At 35.3% G+C, this 25,822-nt stretch overlaps 1 protein-coding gene across 1 annotated transcript in view; it reads right to left on the bottom strand.

Annotated features, from left to right (window-relative positions):
* OCA2 (OCA2 melanosomal transmembrane protein) overlaps positions 1 to 25,822 on the bottom strand; it is a 156,678-nt gene that overhangs the window by 15,257 nt on the left and 115,599 nt on the right. Inside the window, exon 22 of the mRNA XM_041717364.2 lies at positions 23,529 to 23,622. Within this exon, the coding sequence (XP_041573298.2) occupies positions 23,529 to 23,622 (94 nt within the window). The remainder of the gene's footprint in view (positions 1 to 23,528; positions 23,623 to 25,822) is intronic.

The raw sequence follows: 25,822 nt of genomic DNA, 5'->3' as shown, positions 1-25,822 counted from the left end.
AGCTGTAATGTAAACTACTGCTACCAAGAAGAGGCTCCATTTCAAGTCTCAGTTTGCCCCCCCTTTTTTTTCTTCTGCTAGTGATAGAAATTTTGAAAATACTTGATAATAATAGAACATTTCATTTTATTGCAAATAAAATCACTCTCACTGGAGTTCTCTCCACTGACCTCTTAAGTGAAACTAGAAGCAATGTTCCTTTCTCTTCCTCCCAGCAAGTCACTGGTTTTGACATGTCTGACTGTACTATTCTTGGCCTTGGAGGCCTCTTCCTCTTACAGCTCTCTACTGATCTCTCTTCACATCTATGTCACTGTATTCTCTTGCCAAAGAAATGCTGTTCTGGACCCTCTTCTCCCGCTTCCCTTGCTTCCCACTCCAGATAATTTCACCACAGACTACATGCAATTCAGCAAAGTCTCCTGTACTGACAATTCACTGATCTTGTTCCCTCCAATTAATCTAACCTCACTCTCTTCAAATCAAAGTTCAGTACATTCCTTGGCAAAGTCATCACTGATGCCTAGCTATCACTTTACATGCCAGCCAGCTCCATTCTCTTTTTTTTATCCCGGCAAATCTTTCCAGTTATCTCCTTTTCTAATGGCACTATCACTGTACTCCTTGTCCTTGCATATAATTTTAGTCCATTTGGATTCATACTTCAAGTTACTTCTAAAGGTCTTACAGATTAGTTCTGCTTAATTGTTCTTTCCTGACTATTCACATAACTAAAATGCTAATTTATGGCTTTCCTACCCCAGCTTCTCAATGTTGTTTCCTTTGACTTCAAGAAATACCAAGGATTTTTCTCCAGCTCCAAAAGTTTGGTCATTGCAGGATTCTCTTTGAATCCCTTCACCAATTCTCTTCTTACAAAGGCACAAACATTATCATCTTACATAGACTAGTACACCACTGTTCATCGAAGGTGCAATGCTTCCAGTTGCATCCCAGTGTTAGACCTCATCACCATTTGTTATATTTCAAGTTAATATCTTACCCCCAAAAAGCTTCCTAGCACTGATAGAGATGTCCCAAACTGCCTGTAAAGTCATTGTATCAGTATTCTTCCACTTTTTTTTTTTTTTTTCCCCTGGCACAACTGACAGTATCAGACTTATTTGCAGTTCAGTATTACATTTCTTTGTGTTTCTCTCTCAGCTGGACTAGCTAGCATCACCAAACTTGGGGTGTCCTAAACTGAGGTACTCTGAACTGGGCAGCAATCTGTGCAGCCATCAGAAAGAAATAAGTACATATACACACAAAACACTGTGGTCCCTATCTGTCTTCAGATCAAATCACATATTTTTTCCCCTAAAGTCAGTAAGTCATCTAATAAAGAATTTACTTCTTTCTGCAAACCTTTTGCTTGCTACATCCTTAAAACATGCAGCAACATCTCTGTTCTCTAAAGAGAACAAGTGCATTGATGACAATGGAGTTCTCATACATACAGACACAAACCACAAAAGGTCAATTATTCTTGACTGAAGGGAAGCCACCTGCAGTGCCAGGTAGAACTGGTTTCAAAGCAAAATAGAGAGAGCAAAAAAGATTTCCAGATATCTGATTTATGTGAAACATTCTATGTATGCTTAAAATGCAAAGGAGGCAAGAAGAAGCTATGAAAAGAGCTACAGCTGAGTATGAATGGTAGCAAATGCAGAAGAGAAAGGGAACTGTTCCAACAGAGGATACCCCATTTCTCAATGCCACTATTTATCTATGCCAGATTCTTCCTCACTTTTCTTAGAGAAAAGTGTTTCTGTTTGCCATTCATGGATATTTTCTGGCACATCTCCACGACCATTTGTGGTATATCATCTTTTACTACACGACTGGCTGTCATACTTTAGGAATGGTACTCCCCAGTTCAGCGCCCCCACCAAAACTTTCCACACCACAGGCCACTCATCTTTTCCCCACCACAGGAAGTACAGGGCAGGTTAAACACCTCACTTTAGTAGCCTAAATTAGCCTTCTCTTTGTATTTATTACAGCTGAACAATCTTATGTCAAGACTACATGTTGGCTGGACAGGAGCTATGTTTTTGATCAGTGTTTTACTCTGCCTTGCCTTTTTAAGTGTTCTGGACATTGGCAAGAACTTGTATCTGTGGCATCAGCAAGTGTAAAACTCAGCACAACTGACCCAGGAGGAGGAGGCAGCTTGGGGCTGAGAACATGCACACTAATGCCATCGTCATGGATGGAAACTACCTGCACAGTAACTGTGCCTTGTGCTGGCATGGCATAAACCAGAAGCACAGTATATTTCCAAATGAAGTGCTTACAACAAGAAACACACTGAACTTCAAAAACTGAATTAGTATCAAAAGAGCAATTAAAAAAATATTGCAGAAAATATTCTGCAATACAGAAAGATTTTGCCTTGACTGTTTCAGGTTACAATCCTGGTAATCAAGAGCATTTTAGTTACTTAACATTGTGCTAGCCTCAGGAACTGGTAGATATCTCCTACAGCCTGAGGATATGACCTTTTACATGAATTTATACACCTGCACCATATATGGTAATGTATGTTTCTGTGAATTCAATTTAAATTGAACAAGCATTGAAAGAAAAAAAAAAGGTAGTATCAGCAACAAACAGATGCAAATATTGCTAGATTAACCAGGCAGTTTTGGTCCAAAAGCTAGAGAAGAGGCCTAAGAGCCATTTTCTGTTCTATTAGCAGCCTTGCAAACACCTCTCAGCAAGGTACAGTTCCATCTGGCAGAAGACATTTTTTGCATTAGAATTCTGGTATTACCTCCTGGCTTACAACATGCCACTGAACCATCTCACAAGCTCTGTACATAATCCAACAGTGCCTACAGAGACACTCTGAATGTTTGCTTTAAGAAAAAAATGTGTCCTTTCACAGGAAGATATAAAAAAAAATATACAAGACATTCTGGAAATATCATTAAAAGGCATAGGAAATATTTTTCCTTGTTCAACAGTATAATTAGAAGGACTCCTGTTTTCTGCATAAATGCCCATACTTGAAAGAAGCATGAGCAATATTAGAGTTTATCAAAAGGGCATGGTCTGTTTGAATAGATTGACAAAGTTAAACTTGGAGGTTCTTATGTTGATTTACCAATTTTTATAGTTAAATCCTGCCTTCCCTCCACTATGAGTTTGGATAAAGATGCAAAAAACAGAGGCTGTCTCTTTGTAAAAAAATCCCCTTTCTATGGCAGCAAAATTGATAGATAAGCCAGACCAGTATATTCTCTCTCACCATCACCACATCCAAGTGTCCCTGCTATTACCTAATACTTACCTGCAAAGCTGTCTCATTCATCACTCATCTCTAGAGTAATAAACAACCCTTTAAACCCTTTCAAACTTGGATATTTTGATTCCTCTTCATGCAAGGATGTCTTCATTTTACAGCTCTACATATCAGGAATTTTCATGTGCTTACTGTGAAGTGTGTACTCCCTGATATTTTGTGATACATGCACGTGGCCCTTGAATTGCAGGAAGACCAAAGCTTTTGTGGCATATTTTCCCTGGACTGCTAAATTATTTACATCTTCATATAAATTCATGGGTTCTAGGCCAATTCAAGTAAGTATGGGTACGTTAGGACAGTTAGAAAAAATTAGCTGTTAAATGGAAAGCTAGTTCCAATCTTAACCACATTTGTACTACACTTCCTGAATCAAATGCTAATGAAAAATAAATCCTCTTCTGTACTAATTGAAATATATTTTAAATCTTTTGCTAGCAAGATAGTTCTCTTTTATTTCTAGCTAAGGAACTATAAATAAGGACTTTGCTTTTAATTAAATACAACGTTTTAAGAAATGAGATGCCAAACTGAAATGATAAAACAAAGTTGATGTATTAATATCTCCATTGGATTCTCTAAAAATATTTTCTCCTTCAAAGCTCATCATGTAAACAGAAGTTATCATCAGAGATTCTAGAAAGAACAGATGTTTTAATTTCAGATTGCTATTTTTGAAATCCAAAATAGCTCAGCACCTAGACAGTAAAACATACTTTGTTAACACTTGTATGTGGAAACCTTTCCAGCTGAAGCAAATGTTCAGAAAATTTAAAAAAAAACAAAACTGGCTAAACAGAAAAACATCATAACTTATATATGCTAAACTGCAAACTTAAGACTAATTTTAGTAAGGTTCAGCACTAGGAAATCCAATCATGACATACAAGGAAACTACTATATGGGGAAACAACATGCTTCTCTTATTGGCTAACAGTGTCCTTTTTCTTGTAGAGCATTTTAGAAGGCTCTTTGAAGAGATTGCAAACCTAAAAGAATCCTCCAGGAATCCTTTGGAAAATGCAGGCTTTATGCAAAACATACCAAACAAAATATCTCACTGATGTGGCCAGCACACTGTGTAGGGGACAAAATTTTTAAAATCAATTTATTTATATTTTTGGATCCAGTTTAACAAAGTACTTAACCCATCTGACTCTTTTTTATTTTAATGATCAAAATTAGAGATATTACTGGATAGTCATAGAATCTGGTTATTTTATATGTCTCTTGTTTTTTTGTGCATTAGTATGAATTTGAGGTATGAAGACAAGTGATATCACGTCATCTATATGAATAAGGTCATGAGAACAGAAGATTTCAGATTTACCTTTGACTTTCAGCAGAGCTTTTGTTGAGTGGACTTGCTGTTAATTTCAAATTCTTCCAATTTGAGATTCAGACTATTCTTTCATCAATTTTGAGAATTTATGGAAAAATTTCTAGTTATGCTGGGTTTAATAAAAGCAAATTTCATTTTAGTCACAACCTGAAATGAGTCCTGTGTTCCTAAACTACTTGTAACCAGTCTTGGCAATGGTAAACATACAGAAAGATCACATTTTACATCACAAAGACCCTGAGAAGAGACAATATTTGATTTTCTATTCCTGCACCAAGAAGAATGATAATTGATAAGAATGATCATTTGATAACTTGATAATGATTATTTGAAAATTTAATGTTAAATGTCATTAAATCCCTAACAGCTTTGCTGCTAGGCAGAAATTGTTCCTTTGTAACATACATCATGCTTCAATGAATTCTTTTATTTATTAAAATTATCAGCATCTATATAAAAATGAGAATACTTCTTATCAAAATAGTGTATAATTTTCAACAGGAATTCATTTATCCTAACAAAAAAATTTCAGCTGCTTTCAATCAATATGTCATACAGAAATAGCCATATTTAATGGTGAAATTTGTGAACAGTAGGTTCATGTCTGGGCTATAGCTGACTGGATGATCCTCATTTAAGGAAAATTATAGACCACTTCTTTAGGAATTGAACAAAGGAGGAAACCAGCCACAGAAGCATTAAAAAGGACATTCAGGGTAAAATTTATAAGATTATTATGAATAATATTGAGAATAATTCCTCTGGAACCACAGGTGTCTCCATGAAGTATAAACATAAACAACTAATCTAGTATTTCTTGCACAGCAAAAATTCCCCCTAGTCAACAACACTTTAAGATTTCTCTTTTGTACATGATCAGAGTTGAAGATCATGTCTATCAACAATGCACTATTCTTACAAACATTATTCTCACAGAATTTGAAATTTGCTGCATGTATCCAGCATGACCTTTAAATTTTAATAAATAATAAATGAGAAATGCAGAACTTAAGTGTAAATCTGTTATGTGACAACAGAAGTGTCAAAACATATTCAAAATTTTCCCCGGAATGAGAATCTTAAAATGAAGCAAACATAACTTTCGCTGAGTTATTTTCAGCAGACTAAATGGCTGACAGGTAAAGAATTGTAGTTTGTTAACTAAATACACTTTACATCTGGGAATGAAAAAACTAATCAGTGTCCTTCCACTTCTGTCTCCTAAATATACTGGACAAACAATGCCTGCTTCCTGCATATATATATTTTTATGTAAATTGAAATACAATGTCTGGGCACCTTTCCATGCACAACTTTTACTAAGAAGGTATCAGTAAGTCACAGTAGAAGAATCCCTTTCAAATCCCCATATTCCCAGGGAATCAGATCTTGCTCAGCATATGGCTACACTGCACTGTGAGCTGCCCTGGACATTCCAGGGTTAGGAGGGAAAGAGCACATGGAAAGTAAGGAATACAAGGGAATGAGTGCCACCAGCCCTGCTGAAGCCATGGTTTTGTCTCATCTCACCCCCACCCTTCCCTCCTAAGGACAGAGCCCTCACCTCTGTCCTCTCCTCACCAGAGCACCTGACTTTGCCACCTGACATCGGAAATGCAAAAAAATCATAACAAGACCACCAAAGGCCCCAAAACAGCATGTGGTTGGCTAAAGAAGGAGGTTGCCATTTAAAGTCCCTTTCACTTATATAGCCAGATGAATTCGAGATTTGAACCTGGCTTGGGCACATCCTGGTGAAAAGTCCTGACCACTGGCCTAGGAACCATGCAGGAGTTTGGGCAGCTGTGCCTTGTCTCTGCCTTTCTGCTTATTCTCACACATCTGTGTGAGGGAAGGAAAAGGTTACGTGACACTGGGCTGGAAATAAGAGGGGAAGAGATATTAATAGACATAGTAAAGGATAGTAAATAGTAAAGGACAAGAAAAGAAACTAGAGACAATGAAGGTAAATGAATGGGTTGCAGTGTCCTAAATTTTCAGTGCATATATTATTTCAGTGTACAAAATTCCCATTGATATGTTTCTGTCCTGGTTATTGATTATTTCCTCTTTTGCATTTTCGTTTGAAGAATTTTTGCACAATATCAGTGTATGCCTAATGAGAAACTTATTCTGGGATTCAGCTCCAGATTCAGACACACATGGATGAGAACTGTATGTGAAAGAGGTATTTTTGTCTAATTTCCCACAGCAGAAGGTGGAAAATCTAGTGTGTTTAGGCAAGTGAATAAAGGCTTACATACCCACCAGGAGCTTGGATGGGAGCTTAGACAATTATCTCTTATCAATTCAGGCATTGCAATTCAAGTTTAAACCCATCTTCTGGTAAAATGCTGTACTGAGAATCAAGATACTTTTATCCCATGAAGACTGTCTAGAATAAAAATCATATTAAGATAGTACATTCCTCCACCTTTTGTTCTACATCTTTTTGGAGTAAAAAATGCCAAGAAAATTTAGTGTTTGAATTGGTCAGTAACTGAAGACTAAATTATTTTGAAGACTAAATTATTTCAAAATTTATGTGGGTTTGATTTACTTGTTTTTCAAATGAACTGTTAATTTAAAAATTTAAATAATAACTTTTAATTAAATACACTATATTAATGCATAATTATTCTCATTTCTAATGTGGCATTCATAGACATATCCACATTTGTGTATAAATATCATTAAATTTTGTCTATATAAATTGATAGATTTTACCCTTTCATTCTCATTAATCAGGAAGTGGTAAAAGTCAAGTGTCATGTATCAGTGTAATAATGTGATGTTGTAATGTGCTACAGTGAAACCTTTATTTTAGAGCTGCTAAAAATAAACTATATAAGTACTTGCATTATTTAAGATACAATATGCATTATTTAGCTTTGTAACACCACAGCATAGAGTTGGTTCTGGTCAGCAGAATAAAGGGGATATCAAGAAGCTAATTCTCCCTATCTCAGGATATCTCTTCAAAATGTCAGGATAATTCTTCCCTTTCCTCTCCACTGAATGCAGAAGGAATACAAATGAACAGGCTGAATTACATGGATGAACTCAAGTGTGATGAGTCATATTTGAAGTCAACTATCCTATTTTTACCCATTGTCTTGCTGCTTATGAGGAAAATGTAGAAAGTTCTTGAGTTACACCATCATAGGAAAAATCTGTACCTTCTCTGTGGTGAAGGTTTGCCTCAAAGGTGACCTAAAAAGCCACTAATGAGGCTATAAACCCCTTTTAAAACATTATCATATAATTCACACTTGTGAGTGTAGGTGTGCAGACTTTTGTGCTGTGTCTGATGACCCGATATATACCAGGCAGAACAGCCTGCAGACACTGCTCATGTTGGGAAAATATCTGATTTTCAATTACATTTCAAATTGCCAGGTCCCTGAGGGCACCCATGGATCCCGCTGCCCCTGTACAATGTCCCTGGAGCACCTTTCCACTGTGGCCCAGGATCCCATTTCACCCCTCTCCAGAGCTCTCCCAGCCAGACATTCTCAATGTTAGAAGAATACATCACAAATGAGGTAGCAGTGTATTTTAGCAAAGGGTGGATTTTTTTTTAATAGTCATCTGCATTAAAAAAAAGAAATTTGATCATTTTTTCTACACTAAAATAGTTCAGAAATTAGCTGCTTTTCTGAAAATTATTTTTGAAATTTCTGCATAATCAGAAAACTGAGAGATTTCAAAACCTGTAATTCTACCCCACCTGCAACAGTAATTATGACAAGCACCGGCTCACCACGCTTTTCTTAATTATTTCAGTAATGGTTGTTTACTGTTTTTATTAATAGAATTCTATGCACTATCTCAAAACTCATGGAAAAGTTGACCACTCATTTTGAACTTGTTTCTATCTCTTCCTATCAGAATAGACATAGAAATTAATATTTTTATTTCAGTTTATTCTGTACATGTAAAAGTGTCAATTATTTTCAACCTCTTAACTAAGAGAAGACATTTTGTCTGTCACTGAACTTTTGAATTTGACACCAATTAAAGTTCTCCCATTAAAAAGGAGTTATTAGAGCAACATGAAGACTTACACAATCAATCTGTCAAAATTATATTACTGCAAAACCTTCAAAAATAAAACCTTTCTTGTCAAACAGGCACAATTTGTAGGTGGCAGGGTGGAACTTCAAAATGAAAGCCCAGAGATCCCCAAAACCCTACTTTACTCCCATATCTGTGATAAATAAAAGCAATTTTTTAAAAATAAAACATTTAAGGAACAAAACATGACAGACTATGTAGACAAGAGAATACTGCTCTGTTTCTTAGCACATTAGCCACTAAGTCAAATAATCCATATGGCGAGAGGTCTAAAAATGAGACATAATCTAAACTGCTTTTAGTCTCATGAATTTTATTTATGAAAATATAGAAAACATCATATTTTATTAATATGCTAATGACCACATGCTGGCTGCAATAATCAATGGAAATAGCACATGTAAAGATCAATACCAATAACAATCCAGAGTCTTCAAAATTTAAATAAAAGAGACCACTGATTATAGTGAACTCTCACCAAAACATAAAAAGCAAAGGAAAAGACCTGTATTTTATTGTTCTCCCAATCACTGCAAATAGCCTCTACTATAAACAGTCCTCACGGATACATTGTATTTGAGAAATACAAAAAAATTATTTTGTTGGTTTTGGGTTTATTATTGGGGTTCTCTTAATCTTACTGGATTTTGACCTTTGCTGGCTTGGAATGTTCTCAATTATCTTTCCTCGCTCCCTCGTTTGATTATTCACAGCTACATTGCCACCTCTTTCTTTTTACATTTCATTTATCACTACCATTACAGACAAACCTCTGCTCTTGCAGAGAAAAGCACACTTTCCATCATCAAAAAGCTCCTTGCTACACTAGGAGAAGCAAAAATGTCATTCAGTCTATTTCAAAGTGAATTCCCTTCAGGACACATTAATTCTTGGCCACAATGAAAACAAATCAATAAATAAGGTTTCAATGAATGCCAGGGACAGCAATCAAATTTTTAGAGTCCAAGCCTTCACTTCAGTAAGGCAAATTTTCACAAAAATTTAACAAACTAGGCAACAGCATTTCAATACTGCTTCTGCATTTGGTTTTCAAAAGGCAATGATTTTGGCATAAGGCATCAATTTAGAACCTCCCCAGAAAAGCCTTCAGGAATAAAACAAAAGGGTAAGATCAAGAGAAACATGTGTAGCAGCCAGTTTATCTGACAGACAAATTGGAAAATAGGTGAAAAAATCTAAAGCATGTAAAAGTCATTAAATATGAACAGCTGTGAAACTGGTGTAAAAAGAACACTTCCAGCAAACCCTGTCCCATGCATAAGTCTATACACAGAAAACTTGCAATATTTAGAAGGATTATTATTAGCTCATATTTTCCTTCTTTATTGGTGGGATATTTGCGCTGGCTTAAATGGCCATGTGACCTTACAGCCTGAAGGACAGAAAACACAGCTCTCACACATTGCAGCCCCACAGCTAATCTCAGTATTATTAACTACTTTTGGACCAGGTAGCACTCAAGACAAAGTAACAAGACAACAAAAGCCAAATTGTTTAGTTGCCTGTGAAAATACCATTTAACCTACAGGACAGTACTGCCTATAACGCCCCAACAAAGATAGATTTTTTTCCCCAGAAAGTCATAGGGAGAGAAAAGGCCTTTGTAGATCACTGAAGTGTGTGTCAAGCAGACAAAATGGATGAGTCCTGGAATAACAAATACCAGGGAGGGAAAATTACTTGTACACAAATTACAGGCAAACTAAGATTGTCTCATACCCAAAAGAGAGTTCCAGTGAAAAAGAAGGCCAGTCTGGACTAGTTGAACCACAGAAAGGATGGAGCACAAAAGCTGATATGATTTCAGAAATAATTTGCACATTTTAGAAAGCTGTGTTTATAGGAGGATGGATTTTTTTTTAATATATCTGTTCCATTTCTTATCATGTTTTACCTCTGTAATTTAAAATGTATCAGTGGCTTCCCACATTTGTGGCAAATATCTCCTTTTGATTAATATTCTCTTAAAAAATTAACTAAGATTAAGACTCTGCATTAGATTTCCCCCCCTTGTATAACACACAACACCCTGGTCAGTTGGGCAGCACATCTATCAAAAGCCTTTCCTTTCCCATGTGCTGGGTATGCTGAGATGGTAACAAAAAGAAATTCAACACAATTATGACATGGTGGAAGAAATTAGAAAAAACTATTTCAGTCCTACTATTTTCTTTCCAGAAACATACCTCTAATCTTAGCTAGCAAAACAAGGTAGAAATATCAGCCAGCATGATCATAATGTGTCACTCAGGACAGACTGTAGACACTCTTCTCACACAGAGAAGATGGTGCCTTATGGTTCAGGTAAGGCACCATTAATCCCTTTATTTTTTGAGGGTAAGGCACCATCAAACCCTTTATTTAAAGATCTGCAATGAAGCATGAGTGCTAGACCACAATGGAACAGAGACATGGCCACAATAGCTCCTGACACATGGCCCACATTCTCGTTAGCACTGCTGACACTGATGAATTATCTTGGAGAATAATGGACTGACCTCTTTTAACTGCTTTCTGATTTAATAGGCTCCATTAAAAAAAAAAATTTAAATCACAATCATGACAAGCCTAACAGCATAATGGTACATATGACCTTCAGTTTGTGCCTTTTAGCATTTAACAAAAGCATATTTACCTCAATGCAAAAGCAAAAAAGACTACAAATTAACTCCTACCTTCTACTGTAGAAGTTTAATCAAATAGAGTCTCTTTTTATTTTCAGTCCAGATAACCCTAAAACTGGATAACACCTATTTTAATGATATCTTTTATCTAACCATGAAATTCTGTGAATTTAGATACAGAGTGGCTCAAACTAGTTTGAGAGGATTTGGTGGAAATTAAATGCAGTGAGATGAAAAATGAGGTAATTTACTTGCCAGTTAAAAGCTTGCTGGAAAGGTGAATAATCTACGCTATGATTTCAGCCCATATTAGTAGTGGTAAAATATGAAACCTCATGGCCAGACACGTCAGCAAAGAAAGAGGTTTTTATTTAAAATTCATCACCTCTCAGTGAAAAGTTGTTTTCTGCAGATTTTTCTAGTAATTCATTTTTCCAGTTTTTACATGACTGCTATTTAGAGAGACACTGAAGCAGCACTATATTGCTCTTTTGGGGCAGACATTCTGATTTTCAAATCCACCTTTCAGCATAAATCATATCTGCTATAAAATCCTGGGCTTTAGAGATACTTCAATAATTTTTTCATTAAAATATGATTCATTTTCATCATTAAAATATGATTCATTTAAAAAAATTATCATGTGAAAGTTTCACAAAACCTAGGTATCTCACTCACCTATATGTAGTAAAACTTCTTCTCTTTACCTTCTTTACAGATCATTAGAAAAAGAAGAGCAAAACTATTTGAGCAGTCCAAACAAAAAAACTCTACAAATAAATAAATAATATATTTCTTACTACAATATTCACTTATGTAATGATCACCATAGCTGTGCAACTTGAAAGAGGAATTTATTTCAGAAAACTTGTATATCCTCCTCTCATTATTAAAGTCAGCTATGGAAACTAGTTGAAAGAAATACATTATTTTTTTTTTTAATGTTGAGCCAAGGCAAGAATAAACTTCATCACACACACTGTTGAAATCTCCATTTTAGAAAAAAAAAATGTTTTATTCAGGGTCATTCTAATAAAAATCCAATAAACATGATCTCTTATGTATGTTTGTTAAAACACAAACACGTAAAGCAAGTTAACAACTGTGGATTAGCTACAGGAATCATTCTATCCCGATGGACACCTAATTTAGTTCATCTATTTCAATATTAACCTCTAACTGAAAAAATTAATTTTAATATAATGGTAGTAGGCTAGATGGTCGTGTATGGGTGAAGGATAAGAAACTGGGTGTTAAAGTAGTACAAAAAGCCTTGCTCCAAGAGCAAGAGCACTGTGAGCCTCCAAATGGGCTTACCAGCTAGCAGCTTCAATCTGAAATAAGGCCTGGATGCACAATGGTCTCTCTCTCATCATTCCTCCTCTCTCTTTTCCTCTTCTCTCTCTAGCAGTTTCCAGTTTCCATGAGAAGGAAATGCAGATAGAAACTCCAGATTGGAAATATAGCACACGCCAACACATTTATCACACTGGGAGTCTCTGGTCCAAGATTGTGCTACCTCACCTCTGCACTGTGCACCTTTAAGCCACTTCTAGTAAAGTCAGGGAGTTTTTCCAGCATTAAAAAACTAACAGTTTTATTCTTATTTCTAGATTTGCAGCAGGCCTATAATTTCAAAATATGAACCAGAGAAGTTCATAGTGTTTTCTATGAAAACAATATAATATTTTTAATTGCTATAAGCAGAAGTAAGCCAAATTTCATTCTACTAATTCATTTTCTTTTATATGTGCATGGAACCTGGTGACAAGATCTGGCAACAGAAGTACCACTGAGTACTGAAGACAAAACAAGAAAAAAAAGTCACTAACTCTGCTGGAACTTAAAGAAAGCCTTTACATATTTTATTAGTTGGTAATATTCACCAGAAGTTAGCTAAGCAAATGAATATATTATTCTATTATTTAAAAATGTGATAAAATTTCTTCAAAATACTTTACATTAGTGTCTTTTAAGAGAAACCAAACTACACTGTTGTTATGCCTTTGCCTTTTCTACCCTCTGAAAACAGAAAGGACTATTTTCAAGAAGGTTTGCATAAAGGCTGTACCTTCATGTTTCCAGAATACCTCAGCATAGCTCCTAGTTTCTTTAATACAAACTTTCCCTTCCTTCTCTCTAGCTTCCCCTTGTCATCTGTCATGATCATGAAGTAAAAATAGAAAATCATGGCTGGAATAGAAAAGAAAGGGGTTCATCTTGCCAAATTTTACCTGTGTAGGAATTCCAGGCTCTCTCGGTACTCAATATCACTATAAATATGTACACAGAGAAAAATCCATCCTGTGGATGGATTATTAAATAAATACAAAGCTTGGAATGTCATGTTCTTCAGGTGTACTTATGCAAATTTGTTCAGTGGAGATTAACATTGTAAAATATAACAGATTCATATGAAGTCTTGAAAGATCACTTTTACCCTAACAGGTTGTATCAGCTAAATTACATATCTGGTACATCTGGTAGATAAAGTGGGGGAGAATTTTATGACTTTTCTTCCACAAAAGAAGATATAATTCAAGATATCTTGAAATCCTTTGTACAAAACAATTTCTATAAGAATAGCACTGCACAAACACAGCAGAATATCTGCTTTATGACACTGCCAAAACCATCTAAAAATCATTACTCTTAAAATTATTTTCATTCCAAGTGCTGTTGGGAAGTTATTAGGTATTGATTTAGTTGGTAGTCTGTACTTATAAAAGGTAACCAAGAATGGTTTATGGTCCGTGTTAAGAAAATAAAGATATATATTACATTTACCACTCTCCTTGTTGTTCATTGATTATTTTTAAGGTGTTAAATTGCTTTGTATATTTTGTAACTTATAAGATCCATGGCATAAAATTTCTAACAGAAAACTCTATAAATATGATCACTCCTATAACCTGTATATCTAGTAGGAACACTGGCATGATCATAAATTCCCAAGAGACCTAATTCTTCCATCCATACTGGATGCAAATATGCTTTTCAGAATAAATCAGGATCAGTATCCTGCATTTCAGTTTAACAAGAAAGATTAAATTATCATCTGGTTTCAGTGCAATCCAAACCAGTTTTTCTTACTATGCTCTATTTTCATGTGGCTATTTCTTTTCCGCACTTAATTTAGTGATACATGCCAGTAGACTAAGAATATTGGCAAGAACTGGATGAATAATTTAATGCATATTATGAACACATATATTATTGCTCAGAAGAAAAAAGGTATAGCGGCAAATACACCAGAAATGTGAGTAGTTGGTATCCATGTAGCGTTTAGGGAAGAGCCTTTAGACTTACATCCATTATTCACTTGTATGACAGAGCAGTACTCTTTAGAACTTGCCCTTTAAAACTTCTGAGTTTAACCTTTCAAATGTATGAATTTCTAAATACCTAAAAGATTCTATGTTCCAAAGAACCACTGATTTTAAGAAAACCAAAAACCAAATAAACAAACAAACCCAAAAAAGCCATAGACTTCTTCACATATCATCACCTGTTTAGTGTACGTTTTCCCCCAGTTTACACCTTCTTGAAACCCACACAAGCAATGTTCAATACATGGGTTTTGGAGAATTAGTACATATGCCAAATAGTGGATTTTTGAATGCCAGGGGTGGCTTGGACTTTTCCCTTTGTTCTTTCATATCCATTTATATCAGGAGATAGTCTGAATTTCATATCTAATATTTTGTATTCATAGGAATCTAAAACAGTAGCTTTATCCTAGTGAAAGGGAAAGATACTCTGAAATCCAAAAAGACAATTCAGAAATTATACATGAGACATTCTAAATAGTATATAACAATTCAGAATTTAAAATAAGAATATTTTTTAGTATCAAAATAGTTGATTTGGCTCTCAGATTGGTATGGTTTGTGTTTACTCTTCAACTTCCTGCCTTTTTTTCCATCTCTAAAAAATGTTTCTATCTGATAGTAATTTTGCAGTCAAGTATCTTGATGATATGGGGTTACATTTATTTTATTCACCTGAGGTCCTAGTATTCATTCTTGACTGTTACTGACCTGAACTCAAAATGTATGGCAATAAAATTTTAATTCAACTACTTTGTGGGTTTCATGGATATATACATGCACAAACTATACAATTTATAATCACTTTTAAACCAATAACTAAATCTTCACTATGAAAGATTTGAAACTGAGGATTTTATGAGCCAGTGTTCAGTTAATAATGTTTTGATGAGAACTATTATACAAATTTAACATTTTACTATTTTTAATATATATACCTTAAACTATGTAATATTGTTGCATATATCACATTTTACTATTATTTGTTTCCTCACTCAAAACCTCGCCTAATTAACTGATGTCAACATTTTGTAGTCAGATCTATTTCTTAAAAATTGTTTGAGGTGTATTTAGGGTTTGAGTTTATTTATTTTAAATGAGATCAACACAGAGGATCATGTGAGAAGAGTTACACATGAGACTGAATCAAATTTGCCATTTCAATACAAGTAGATACTTGCAAAGATTTTTTCTTACATTGGCCCCATTTTGAATACTAATAGTATTCAATAATACTAATATTACCATACCAAAACAATTGTGCAAAACCGCACTGAAATTACTAGACTATAATCTCACATTGGTTGAAAAAGTAGAAGGCAATTCCCCTATCCTGAAGGACTTGGACAAAAGGAAGCATTGGAAAAAAAGAACATTTTAAACTTCAGCAAGGACAAATGCCAAATCCTGCCCAGGGGCAAGAAAAGCCCCTGCAACAGCAAATCTGGGGACAGAGCAACCAGGGGACAGCTCAGCAAGGAAGGCTCTGGAGTGGTGATCTTCATGAGAGCCCATGGGAAGCCCAGCAGCAAAGGCTCTTGACTCTATGGAAAGGAAAAGATCTCCTCCAATCTGAATCTTTCTATGTTTTTTTCTATGATCATATGATTAAATACTACTTCAATTACTTTACCCCATAATATTAAAGTGACACATCTGAAGGATCACCGCTACAGAGCCCAATGAAACACTGGACCACTGCAATAGCATTTTAAATGTCCTATATCAAAACCTCTGAGGATGAAACACACATTTCACAGAACTGGAAGGCTAAAACCATACTAAAATTTTAATATCTGAATCACATAGCCTTATTTTGTGATGAGTGAGACAAGTATTTAAATCCCATTTTTCTCATTGGAAACTAAAAGCTAATCCAAAAGAGCAATAAGACAAGACAAAAAATAATACTTGTATGTCCACAGGCCAAACAATTCTAAGTTATTAGTTCTACCCAGAAGACCTAGGAACATTTTAAGCTCCAGGAAAACTTCATGGTAAAGATTAATCATGTTTCAAATTGGAAATCTCCTCTTACTTAAAGGGTCAAAATACAACTTTTCACACTTTTTTTCTAAAAATAAAAAAAAGGTAAATCTAAATTCATTCACACTTCCACTTACACTGTTTGCAGACCTTAAATAAAATCAGAAGAAATTTTAAAAAACCAAACCACCCATAACTCAGGAAAAAATTATGTGCACCACTGTTGCAGGAATACTTACTTTCATGGGGTTTGAAACAAGCCATGCAAATACTTAAAATAAGCAGGATTTATTTTATTCAGCTGCCACAGATGTCAATATAATGTTTGTTTGAGAGCAGCTATCAGATCAACACCGATGCTTTAAAATATTGCAATGATTTTTGTTGGATAGCTCAAAGAAAACTGGCATTTTTCTTAAAAAAGCCAGTTTAGAACCCAATAATTTAAGATGAATACATACTGAACTACCTTTCTACTGAGTTATGAGCTGAAAGTTGTCTACAGTTTTGCCCTTTCTTCCGTAACAGTGAATAGGATGTTAAAATCTAGATTACATTTGTTAAACTCAGTTCCCTAAATCTGATAGATATTTTAATATGCAATTGTATTTGAAATTTATTATTAAAATGAGCTATTAAAATTTTTTTCTTTTTCTTACACATGTAAAGAAATCAAGATAAAATTTAAAATCAAGCTTTAATAAACTTAAGAGATCCAGATTTTTAAGGATAGGAACTTTATGAGGAAAAAGTTGTGAAAAATTCAGCTTTGCCTGTGTGTTAATGCATGTTTGTTGAGAGTACTTCACACAAGTGCTGCATTTGCACTTATTTGAACAAAAGAACTCTGTTATCATGTCAATTATCAACATTAAACCCATGACCACTTACTCCTTATTGATCAGAAGAGTAGTGGGAAGTGAGATTGAGATAGTTCTTACATCATAATCGTTAAACTTCCTCTCAGCAGTTCATTAAATCTTCCTTAGGTACTTTGAACATCCCCAAATTCTATCTTCTGGAACTGCACAGTTGATCAGAAAGTCCACAGGTGAATTGAATTTTGGTAATTTGATACCACACTCCACAGCTGAAGTGTCCATCACCAGAATTCTTATCCGAAATGTTGACCTGGTTTTATTCAACTCAAGAGTCAGCTTTAAAAGAGCAACAGCATAATTGTGGCATAGGATAGTATTAATAGCAAGAAAATAGGAAAAAAAAAGATACTAAATTATCAGGAATGAAAAGGACTACAGCTGTTTAGCACAACGTGTTAGAGACATCTATGGGTTTTTTAAAAGTGTTATTTTCTATAAGCTGTGTAAACAGGAGGTAGCAAAGAACCTTGTATTTGTCCTCCCACTTACATGAATGACAGTTCTCACGGGAAGTACTGTTTCACAGCCTTTGCATCTGAGTGCTCTCAAAAACAGATAAATAGGATATCCTACTGAAGATTTTTTGCTGTAAATAACTCACAAAACAAATCCTATGATAAAACCAATTTTTTTTTCCCAAGCTATTATCAGAAACCAATTATTCCTGACACTTCCAAATAGTTCTTATTCCCTGAGAAGGCAGAGAATATTAATTCAGCTCTGCAGATGGCATATGAAGGGAGGGCAATGACAGAAAAATGCAAAACCTGAAAATACACACCATGCCTTCAGGATTATATCCGGCTAACCTTACAGCTCTAACTCTACATTAGGCTCTTAGGCTCATGACAGCTTCCTCTGGGCAGACAGATTTCCTCATGTATTAAATAATTTCTCCCAAATTCTTATTCCATTACATAGAGTTATCCAATCCATTCTTCCCATAACCAGCAGTGTATTATAGGCACAGTCAGCCAAAATTTGCTTGAAACAAAATTGCTTGAAACTTTATATTTTTGTCAGATATGTTAATCATTTATCTGTGATTCATTTTTTCTGTTGACATCACACATCATAGACACAGAGGGGTGATTAATATTGAATTACAATAGGATGAAGGAACATAGGTTAGTTTTTATTTGAAATACTATGTATCTTTATAAGGTTATAAATGCCTATCTTACAGAGAAAATGAAAGTCAAGTTGTAAATTGTATTAGCAAGTAAAAAAAAAAAAAAAGTTATTAAAGCCCCTACAGCAATGAGAACTTGTGTTATGGAGCTGGAATCAAATTTTTCATTGGCAACAAAAAGATTTCTGTGCATCATTTTCATGTTCCACAGGGTGGTCTAGTAGAATTCTATATCGCAATAAACTCAGACATATGTTAGTAAACATTTTAAAAACTTCTATGAAATGAAGCATCTAGATTAAAAGAGATATATGCAATGTTATTTATCTAATTCCTTGAGAAAAAAATAAAGCTCTGTTGATTATTTTACAGTCTGACTTTATATAAAATCATTGTATTAACCTCTAGAATTCATCCAAGCAACATGACTACAGTGTCTTTATCTGACCACTTGCCAAGAGAAAAGTACTCTCCTAGATTTGGGGTTTTCCTTTATGTTAAGCTCTCATTTAGCTGTAATAGTTCTTTGTTAACTAGACTAAAACCATAATAGGAATATTATCTTTCTCTGCCTTCTGCTTACTCATAAATGCTGTCTCTGAGCAATTACCTTCATACTGTTAACATATCTGATGTTTTCTGCAGGGTCAATACTATGAAAATAGTTACACTTCTGTATAGAGACATAATGATCATTTGTTTGCACTGATGTTTGCTTGTTCTAATGTTTACTCTTGACCACATACAGCAAATATCCCACTGCTCTCTATCTTCTTTTCCAAGCCCCATGGACTCACAATTTTTTCTATTTCTACAACTTAAATACTTGTCTTTGTGTCCACAATGTAGGAAAAGTATAAGGATTTAAGGGGAGAACAGATATAATCACACTCATGTAAGTAACACAAAAACTGAAAGAGACTTGGGTTTACACTGAATAGCAAATTGAACAGGAATTTGATATTGCCTAGATTAACAAAGAAAAGGCAAATGGCTCCACATTCTGTAATAAATCTTATCTTTTTTAAATGTGAAAAAAATAAGAGGACTGTGTCTGGAATATCATGTTCAGCTCTATCATGTACAGCTCTAAATTACTAGAAGGATAAGAAAATATTATAGGAAGGAAATATTAATATTATCATTAATAGTACTTTAATTAGATTACCTATATTTTATATAGGTATAGCTAACATATTCTTTTAGGAGGAAAGATAGAACACAGAAATACAGTTTGATGAAGAAGTTTTCAAAATGGAACAAGAGCATAATTGGTTGTACTGATTCCAAAAATGCAAGAGCATCTTTAAGGAAATTATTATTCTGAGCTTGCTCTTCTTACGACTTTCAATTTTGTTTTTGTCGTAACATTGGTTTCTTTTCTTTTGAATTTGAGTTATTGCAAATGAATCATCCAGTGTCAGTCACTCATTATTTGCCTTCAGATTTCTGGGGCTGGTTAAAAGCTGAATCCCTAAGTGACTGAGTTTGGAAGGCACTACTGGGACACATAAGAAACCTGGGGAGCAACATTAGTGACTGGTCTCCAGCAGGCCTTTGTGCAGCTGATCACACTGGGAACTTCTGCCTTTTCCACATCCCTTGTCAGCAGGTCCTTTCCCCATTCAATGAGACTCATATATCCCCTATTCTTCTGTTTGATGCTGATATACCAGTAGGAGATCCTTTCTGTTTTTCTTTCACCATGTCTAAAAGGTTCAAAGATAAAAATATTTTCATGGTGATAAATTAAACTTACTACAATAGACATATGAATCTTTTTAGTGCAGTGGAACATAATGAATAATCAAAAAACCTCACAGGAGCTGGAAACAGAAGTAGACTTCATGGCAACCAAGAGATCTTTTCTCATAGGCAATCTTGCTCTTTCCCTTGTGAGCACTGTTCAGACAGAAATGGTACGTGTGTTGATGGGTAATGTCAGAGAAGGGAACAAGATCTGAATGCATTCTGTGTAAGATATTTGGTGACACTTGCCAGCACATTCACAGACAGGTATGCATGGATATGACTTGGTATCTCTTCGACCAGCAGAGTGCTCTGAACACCAGGCTGCTTTAAGGTGCTTGAATACAGAGAGGGAACTCAATTCCTTTCTCTCTTTCTCAGTACAATCTTTCCCACCTAAATGCCATCCTACTGGAACCACCTTACAGGCACAGCACTTCCAGCACCTGGGCCTGAGTTGCTTGGATGGTGAGAATGGGACACCAGAACTGTCTTCCCCTTATATCCATCTGTGGAGGACCAAGTCCTTGAGGCAGTAAGACTCTTGATCCAGGGAAAGAAGCAATTAGTTGTTGTTCTGGCAGATGCACAGAGCTCCCCAGCACAGGATTTCTTCTGAGGTAGGCACTCCAGAGAGAAGCACATCAAGCTGGTAAAACCTCAGCATTCTAAGCAAGTTGTCACACCTGGTCACCTCTAGCTCTGACTGGGCAGCAGAATAGCACTGCATAACACATCTGCTGGGTTGCCTCTGCTACCTTCTTAAAAAGAGAAGAGAAACCTCAAACCAGGCCGAGTACCACTGTGCAAAGACACACAGAGGAGAGGTCATGAGCCCATGAACCCTCTTACAGAGCAAGGAACCTGTTTCTTGCCTTTTTCCTTCCCTGCACAGAGAGGCATTGTGGTGCCTCTCGCCATGAGGAATCCACAGCTTCTGTAGAATCTCGTCCTCCGTTGTATCAAGATCTACTAATCAGACATGATTATCAACCCTGTCTGGAATTCCTCTTACAGACCACTGTGTCAAAACATGGTTTTCAAAATAGCTGCTTCTAGAAAAGGCCTCCCTTAAACACATTGGCATGATTTGGCTTAGCATGCAGCTAGGAAGGAAGTGTATTGGAACTAGAGTACCCTGCACTAGAGTACCTATGGCACACCACTTGGGACACACGTGGCATGTGTTTCCTGTACAGACACAACTTGGGAAGGGCAGAACAACACCAGCTCAGGCTGATATAAAGATATCTTAACAAAAGTCAGTCAGCAGAGGGTCATCATCTCCCCACACAAGGCACCCATGATTCCCAGGGGTTTGCAAGATGAGAGGGTAAAAATCTGTGTGTCTACTGGGAGAAGCACTGCAGAGGACCCCTCAATGGGGATGTGAACCCTATTGAGATATCTTGGGCAAAAAGGGAAGAAATGCAGAAAATTCACTTTATACTTTGAAGTAACTTTCATAAGTAAAAGAAAGCAAAATCAAAATCTTCAAGGGATATACAAAACACCTGTTGATGCCAAGAGAAGCCTTAAAACATATTCAATTTGTGAACATTTGACTGAAACAAATATTTTCCTAACACAAATTATAAAGAAGCTCATGATCTGCCTGCTCAGTGATTAAAAGGCATCCAGAAAAAAAGTGATTTTTTATGTTCTTTCTGCTAATTAATATCCACGAGACCACTATGGATTCTGTTCTCACATCATTGTTCAAGGTGGCTACAGTCTTTCCCGGTAATCACTTCCACCAGAAGCATAGGTATAGAAAGCAATTTCAGAGCATCTCTCTGCTGTCATCAGTACCAAAGAATATGTTCCAGCAAACACTCCTGAAGAGATTAGCCAGGCTTTACATCTTTGTTTTCTCATACAATCTCATAGAAGTTTTAAGAACATTTCAATACAAAATCTACATAGAGGACAGACTGTTAATGCTACATACAAGTTAAATCTCCAAATGCCATGGTCAAAATCTGTGAAGCACGAACAGTGCAATCCACCAGCCCATTATTACTGCATTACCTTTTTTTTATGCAAGGGCTTGATTTCCAGGAAATCTGTTAGCAATTACTAGGTACTACATAAGACCATTCTGCAGTCTCAAAGATCCTGACAACCAAGACTTGATTGATTAAACATATTAATACCACATGTTTGAGGGCTTTGAGGTAAACAGTCTAGAAAATAGCTGATAGAGCTGAGAAACTATAATAAACAATGTAAAGAAAATAAAGAGAAAAAATAAATTGGTGTGAGCTTAACAGTATCCTTTGCCCTAAACATGCAGGAAAAAGCAAGGAATTATGTTTTAGCTAAATCAACTACACTTTAAACTTGAACTTTGTCTTTTGTCCTTATTTGCCAGTTTCCACTTACATCTTTCAACCACTGTCTCAAAAATTTGGAAAAATATTAAATTGTTGGATGCATTAAGTACACCTTGTCCCTTGAAAACCTGCAGATGAATGACCTGCAATGAAAACCCCACTATTCAAAAGTCTATTAATTATTAATTAAACAATTATTAAGCAACAACTTGAGTTGAGCCAAACTGGCTGTTCATCACACTTTGATTCATAGTTGATAAGCAGCTGGTCAAAAGAAGTAATTACTTTGAAGTACATAGTTTACTTGTGGGGTCACGGAATAAAAATCAACTCAATCTAAATTAGAACATTCCAGTTTCTCCTGACGATAGAATATCCATTAATAGGTGCAGATGAGAAACTAGGTTTAAACTGCATTTTACAATAAAGCAACAATTTACAATTTCTACAAAGCTGAAGATTGAGGGTGATCAAAGCAGGAATTTTGAAGGCTTTGTTTCTCCTGTAGTTCCACTGTGCTCCCACGAGCTTCATGCATTCTATCAACATTATACAAAAATAAAGTGATTTGTCTTCCACCTGCATTTCAGTATTTCAGTTGCCAAAACCATATTAGGAACACAAGTATCTTTTATAGACCCTTTCTCTAGAGTTTTCTTCTTAGAAGATTCATTGTTTGTCAAGAGAGAAACAAACAAACAAACAAAAATCAGATTGAATATAAGAAGTTTAAAATTGTACCTGAAGAACTCCATGAAAGAGAAGCCATAGCCGTGCTGTTCAGCAATTCCAGCACAAACAACATTTGCAGATGCTCCAATCAATGTTCCATTACCTGCAGTTCAGAAAATAAAGACCAGTTTATAGTTGTGGTCTCTTTTTACTCCTCCTCTGCTTATTCTGTGTTGAAGTCCTAAGATGTACTTGTTACAAAATGAAAAATCAATTTTTGTTGTATATAGGCTTGGAAAGAAACATACAGTCAATACCTCCTCATCCTATAAATAGCTTCATGCTTTGAAATATAAGCCTGGTATTATTCCCTGGTTCTACTTAGGCCAAAAAAATAGGGAAGGAACATAGCACCAATAAGAAAATAACACCAGAGATCTGCATTCAGTTAAACTTGTTGTTTTTTTAGTTTTACTTAACTAGAAGGTGCCATTAGATGAGGTGAAAATATGAGAGAGTTTGAGGATGCTAAGAAAAATTGATACCTTTTTTCCTAATGCCAACTTGATATTGAAACTGTAGTGATTATTGATAAATTAACTAATTTGTAAGATTTGTTTGGGGTTTTTTTAATAGAAAGTAAAACACAGTAAGTGTCACAATGGAGGGGAATGGATCTGTTTCACATCTCTCCCCTCAGGCAAAAGGATCAGAGACTTTCTTTACCTAATTACCCTGGTTCTTTAATAAATAAGGAAACATAATTTTATTCAGTGAAGTTTACCAAATTAACTTATTCAAGCCCCCACATGAGAGGAACACGACAAAGAAAAATAATTTGCCAATTTATAATGTGCATCTATCCTCTCTTCTCTTCTCCCAAGCCTTTTACAGAAATTAGTCTATTTCTTCATTTTCTCTGAACTTTTAACAATCTTGCAGTGTACAGAAGTCAGGTATTCAGAGCTCAGAAAGACTGACCCATTTTCTGCACCATTCCCATGAGTCATACCTCAGACTTATACATGCTGCATACTTCACTTCCACAATGCAGATGGCTCCTGCAAATGTTTCTGATCTAAGGCACGACTCAGGAAGTGACAGTGACTCCTCCTACGTGCTTTTCTTTAACTGAAGTTTTGAAAAAAGGTAACAATCTAAGAGATATTTTTTAATATACTTCAGTAAGTCATCTCTTTTGCCATACATCACTACATTAACATTCCATTATTCTAAGCAGGAGCTTTCCTTTCCTCCCATTGGCATGTAGTTACTCTTCTTACTTCAATTCTATTAAAAATTTTAGCTCCATGGAAATACTTCTGGTCTGACTTTGAAAGAAACAGATCAAAATGTAATTAATGTAATTAATTGTTTTGATTCAGTAAATGTTTCTGGTCACCCAGAGATCAGTGTACCAAAAATTATCACAGAATAAAGGCAGAAGAATTATTCCCTCAAAGTAGTCACACATGGTACTGTTATGGCCTTCTGCACCTGAAACTGCACACAAAATTAGCAGATGTCTAAAATATTATTAAAAAATAATATAACACTCTTAAATTTTAAAAAAAAAAATTAAGTGCTATAATTCAGATGATTTTGGCTGGTCATTATAGTGACAAAGTAACAAATCTGAAAGAAAAACAAAACTCCAAAAGTCACTCAGGACTTTTTTATTATTATTTTTATTTGACTTCATAAAAGCCAAAGCTTTCCAATAAAAAGTCCTGATATTACAAAAATTTTTCCAATTGAGTCCAAAGAAAATGCATTATTACTTTTTATTCCAGGATGGTCAATTATTATCAAGACATATTAGGCAGCAAACTGAGATTTTCATCCTGGAGTAGAGATCTGAACAAAGGTATCTATTGTCTCAGGTGAATAGCCTAAGCAACACCTATTAAGAAAAATAGACTGGTTTTATTTTCTCATCAGCAGCTCTTGAGCAGATGCCACTATGGAATAAGGAAGACACAGACATCTTGGAGATTTCTTGAGAGGAGAAAAGCACTCCACTCCCACTCCCTCTAGTCACAGATAGACAATTTATTTTGTATATTTAATTCTCCCTCTATGTTGTATAAAAATTTCTTTTCTTTCTGCTCTCCTAGGAGCTATGCTTCCTACTTGCTGTTTTTAAGGCTTTAGCATTGCAAAGGAGCTGGAGCTCAGTGCAGAGCTCCCGCCTGTCTCTGAGGTGTTTTGCTGATGTTGGTGAAACTGCACATCAATACAAGGGTGTATCCTTATTGATCATAAAACTATTGTGATCATCTTTGTGAGACACCAAGAATTTTTTGTAACGTCAGCTTCTTTTCATACACAGAAAACCACCTCCACATGTGCTTTAGGTGGGC

The sequence above is a fragment of the Taeniopygia guttata genome, chromosome 1 (assembly GCF_048771995.1).
Source record: "Taeniopygia guttata chromosome 1, bTaeGut7.mat, whole genome shotgun sequence".
Taxonomy (NCBI): domain Eukaryota; kingdom Metazoa; phylum Chordata; class Aves; order Passeriformes; family Estrildidae; genus Taeniopygia; species Taeniopygia guttata.
Note: the sequence above shows the minus strand (reverse complement) of the source record. Positions and strands in the feature narration are given on the sequence as shown.